This window comes from Pinus tabuliformis, chromosome 6 (assembly GCF_031772625.1).
Source record: "Pinus tabuliformis cultivar Carrire ecotype Pingquan chromosome 6, CPIR1, whole genome shotgun sequence".
NCBI classification, from domain to species: domain Eukaryota; kingdom Viridiplantae; phylum Streptophyta; class Pinopsida; order Pinales; family Pinaceae; genus Pinus; species Pinus tabuliformis.
In genome coordinates this window covers 566,859,929-566,864,901 of record NC_142292.1, presented here as the reverse complement: position 1 = coordinate 566,864,901, position 4,973 = coordinate 566,859,929, and the positions used below count along the sequence as shown (strand labels likewise).

Genomic DNA, 4,973 nt, shown 5'->3' with positions numbered 1-4,973 from the left:
GTGGGTGGAAGTGTCTTAGCGTAAAGTAGTAAGGAGTTTCGTTTTGGTTTCATAGTGAATAGAAGTTGGAAGTGCTTTAGAAATTACATTGCTAGGGCACGAAAGGTATTAACTAATACGCGTGGTAACTCAATGTACCACTTGGCAGCATTGTCAGTAAGGGTGTGGAGGATGAGTCTGAGCCAAATACTATCCTCAACCATGGAGTTGGATACACACCATAAATGGTAAGTAGTGACATGTGTAGCCTGGTCATCCCCTTGTTTTTCCTCAAACTTTGGGATGTCTGAAGGTATCTTATGCAGGATCAAAGGCTAAATTAAGTTATGATTGATGGGGTCATTTGTTATCTTATAAATATCTGGGATGTCTAGAGTTTCCAAGAAAGGAAAAGGTGTAGGTGCCCCTGAATCTGACCAGGGAGGTGCAGGATACCTTGAAGGACCAGAAATTCCCCCCATCAAATTTTTTCCAACGGGATATGTGGTATGAAGCAAATAATAGCTTCTTGGGGGTGTGGGTTCAGTCATATAAAATGGTGCACCATACGACATACTAGGATGGGTGGCAAAATGTTGGTTGCCCCCAGGATGGAAATTTCCCCCTTGAACCAATTGTGGTTGAGGAGGGGGTTCCCAAACAGATGCGACAGGACCTAGTTGAGGGATATTGTTGGTCACATGGTGTGTAGTAGACGTGGGACCAACACTAGCAGAGTGTCCACCAGGAGGAAACAGGTGTATTAGTGAAGAACTAGGTTGTCCTATAAGTGGCAAGGGAACAGGGATTTCCCCGACAGGTGTTAGCGCTCGAATCTGCCTCAGGCTAAAAAAGGAAAAACTCAAGGCAACATCAAACCAAGCTTAGCCTCGTAGCTAGCCCTACGAGGACAGGAGAGGGCTCTCTCCAGTCAATCTCGATAAAATGAGCAATCGGGTGCGAGATGACTAAAAATGGGAACTGATTTTAGGCTAGTAAATGGATAGGAAAAAGGGTAATTTGATAAATGACTATGTTTTTTGGACAGCGTGGGATCGAGAATAGCATGAGCAGGGAGATTAAATCCGTGACATAGATTATCTCAGGAGGCAATACAGGCAATAAATTTAGCATTCAATTTTGAAATTATATGGAATGAAAAGAATGCTAAGAGGTTGACAAGGGAAATAGATGAATCCTTATCAAACAGAAGAAAACACAAAACATGAATACCTTCCCAAGGCAGAGCAGCAAACTGGATTCTGCCTTTCTCACTTAAAAGTATTCATTTAGAAATGATTATGAAATGAAATGGAAACATAACAAGCTACATATGAAACAAAGGAAAAGACAAATGCTAAATTCACACCACAAGAATCTCAGGAGTCAGAGCTGTATCTTTTCATTAAATCCCTGTCAAAAACTGTACAGTGAAGTTTTCCTTCACAGCTCTCCCACTGTTTGCCAGAACTCAGAACCCTTTACAAATGATTTTTTATGCAATAAATAAGCTCCACTATGAGAAAACAAATCGATCCAAATGGGGAGCTGTTACAACTAAAATCCTGAGGATATGAAATGAACCGTCCATCTGTTCTATAGACAGAACAACGTTTCATTATTTCACTTGAAACTCTTTGATGACCAATAGAAAAGGCGACAACTGTAGCTGCAGATCATAACTGAAGTCAAAAATAGGAAAACAAATCCTATTTCTCTGACCTGGTAGATGTCTTTGTTTTAAATTTTGGTTTTTTGGTTTCTGACTCTTGACCTTCCCTGGCGTTCCATCTGGATAGCTGATTCCAAACTTTGTAGCTATTTGGACTTTGTCTCTTATCCCTTTAATGGCCTTTCCAATGAGGATTTCGTTGGTAAAAGGGCCATAAATGTCTGAAGTGTCCAGAAAAGTGATGCCCCTGGAGACAGCATGGTGGATGAGAGATATCATTTCGTCGTCGGGCTTTGGAGGGCCATAGAAAGCAGACATGCCCATGCAACCCAACCCCTGCGCTGATACTTCAAGTCCTTGAGACCCCAAACGCAATCTACGCACTGTGGATGCTGCTGCTGCTAATTGTGCCATTTCTCTGTTATGCTATCACTCTAATCCCGGTCTCCCAGTCACAGCAAATGTTGTTTTTTGGGGTATATTCATTCCAAGGCTGTGGACTATGTCTTGAGATTACTCTACTCCATCTACCTCTACAGGGCGTGCGTACACACCAGACACTGTTTTCTTACTTTATCTTCAAGCTTAGCTCATGGGTCATATCGGATAAACCTTCGTCTCGAAGGAAGGCTCCAATTTGACTCCATTAGTTGAGAGGCCACGTCATTACCAACAACTTTCTTATGTAACGTTCATTACCAACAACTTTATTTCATATTGAACTTGATTTTACCGGAATAGCATTGGCATATCCTCAACCTGGTGAATTGTTACAGTCAACGCCGTGGCTAACCGGCGAGAGAGAGCTTTTTCCACCTCTATCTTTCCACACGTTATATCTTCTTGCAAGCTAAGATCACTTTGACAATTTCCTGCACAAATCCTTGAACTGTCCTATGTCGTCGGCGGTTTTCCTGAGCTCTAACGAGCTTGAAAATCTTCTTTCTTTGCAGTGTTATCTTGCAAGACCATTTGACAGACATGTGAGAGAGTGCCTTCAATATCAGCCGCATTTATTTTCCAGAGTGAGTTAATCCTTTTTTTTTTTTGAAAAATAAATCAAGGCCCAAGAATCTTAGAACCTGCATCAAAATTTGACTTCAAAAAGTTCAATCAACGAATAAGATTACAGAGGACTGATCTGAACAAGTGACTCCCGTATTTTCCACAGAACAAACCCAGAATTATTGCAGACCTTCACGAATCATAATGAGAGGGTCGACCACCATTTTGTGCATATTGAAAAAATAAAAATTCAGTCCTACAAAAACCCAAGATTTGAAGCCCAACGTAACCCTCTTTAAATCATATCCCAGAACCAGTGAACATGCAAATAAAATTTGCCACGTTTCCACCTATCAACTCTTTGTTGGACTGTAGATATGTTTCCAAATCACCTTCAGAATAATTCCTCTCTGTACATATGGTCCTCTGAATTTGTAAAAGCCGCATCCACATCATCCAACAAGTGCTCTGGCTCTGTGCGCCGCGTAAGCTGCCCAGTGCGCCGCGCCATGTGAGTGCCATGTGAGTGTCACGCTAGTGCAAAAAATGCACTGTGGAGGAGCGCCCAATGTGCCGCTAGGCCCATGTGCGCCGCGCTATAAGCCAATGCACTGCGCAGACTCATAACACAGTCTTAGTCTCAAAAAAATCACTAGTTTTTCCCTCTCTCCATGAAACTTGCAGATAATTGCGAGCATATTCTCCATTCCCACATACTCAGATAGTGCCCGACTGATGGCATCATCCTCTACTTTCCCTAACAAGGCAACAGCTCCAACCACGTCCTGTACGATAGGGAGTTTTCTTGATTGAACATTCATCCTACTTAAGTGAAGCCAGAGGGAAGCTACAGTGATTCCCTATCTATTGATTTTCTTCTAAAGTATCTTCAACATTGTATGAATATGGATTTGAATTTGCCTTCCCATCACTTTTTGAAGAAAAGGTACATTTGTTGAGCTCTCTTTCCAAGTCACTCAGAGAACTATTCACTTCACTTAAATTGGTTTCTAATTTCCTCAATTCATCCTCACGCTTTTTTAACTTTGGTCCCAAGTTGCTTCAAATCATTCTCCCATTTCGTCATCTCACTCATAAAAATCTCACTGTACAATCTAACTTCATTCACCATAGTTTGATTACTTATTTGTGATTGAATTGTTGTGCTCTCGTCGTAAGCATGACAGATTGCTCCATCATCGAAAGTTTGATCCGGAACACTAACAATCTCCAGCCGTGGATTTGGAAGAATATCAACCTTAACATGGACAAAGAGCTCGGTATGCCAGGAATGGAAAGCTTTAAATTGCAACAGTCTAATGTCTTTTGGAAGCATAATTCTGGGCATCGTACACTTTCCCTGACTGAAATTGTATTGAACAGAACTCAGAGTATACAAATCAACTGTCAACGTATGCTGGAAACCATCCATTTTGGAATCAAGATTCCCTTCGTTGTCAAAGATTCCAAACACAACATTCTTTAGAATAGAACCAGCATAAGAATGCTCTGGAGTCACGGATACAATTTTGAGCTCCCTTGATAGAAGGTCAAACTCTTTTTTAAGCCACATTTTTATATCTGAGGACACACGAATGCAACCTCCAGCAGCAGAGATTTCTTTACTCTTACCTATGGAAATCAATACTGGATCTGCAAAATAGTAGAGGATGCCCAGGAGTATTGCAGTTCCAGTCATTATTATCATGGACCTCTGGCAGATGACACCGAGCATGCTGTACTGTTTAGCACCGTAAGCTTGCCCACACACATTCTGGACTGCTGTTGTCATTCCAAGCATAATTCCATAGGCCAATCCTTGAATGACCACACTAGCTATGGATGCTCCTGCAAGCTGCAACTCTCCAAGATGATCAACCCCATTGTGCTCCATGGCAAAATCCCAAATTAGTTTACAGGGCACAAATCGCAGTAGGATGTTTACTTTACAGGGCCTGAATCATAATTTCACTATTGTTCCTCATGTTTACATAGACTGATGGAGCTATTTAACCTAGAAAGATGACCAGGGCCTGTATTTGAAGTACTCCATGATGGAAGACCTTAAAATGCAAATTTATTACAAAAACAAATTTGTCGATTTCTTCTCCAAACGGAGAAGGATCATTTTTTAGCATTACTGATGATGAAACTCTTGAAGTAAGAGACTTATTTAACCTCCCTCTGGCCTGCAAGTGTTATTTCACACTTCTGGAGACAAAACCCTGGACTCAAGAATTAAAATGACTCTTTTTGACCAACACGGCATTTGATGACTGCAAATGATGAGAAATGAACCTTGGTGAATTTGACTCTA

The 4,973-nt window shown here is 41.2% G+C and overlaps 1 protein-coding gene and 1 pseudogene across 1 annotated transcript; both read right to left on the bottom strand.

Moving 5' to 3' along the window:
• Positions 1 to 1,358: 1,358 nt before the first annotated feature.
• LOC149259780 (IN2-2 protein pseudogene) lies at positions 1,359 to 2,065 on the bottom strand (annotated as a pseudogene).
• A 1,621-nt stretch (positions 2,066 to 3,686) lies between these two features.
• LOC149259779 (protein DETOXIFICATION 6-like) lies at positions 3,687 to 4,550 on the bottom strand. Its single transcript, XM_089455173.1, has one exon. The coding sequence runs from the start codon at positions 4,548 to 4,550 to the stop codon at positions 3,687 to 3,689; it is 864 nt and encodes a 287-aa protein (XP_089311299.1).
• Between the last annotated feature and the right edge of the window lie 423 nt (positions 4,551 to 4,973).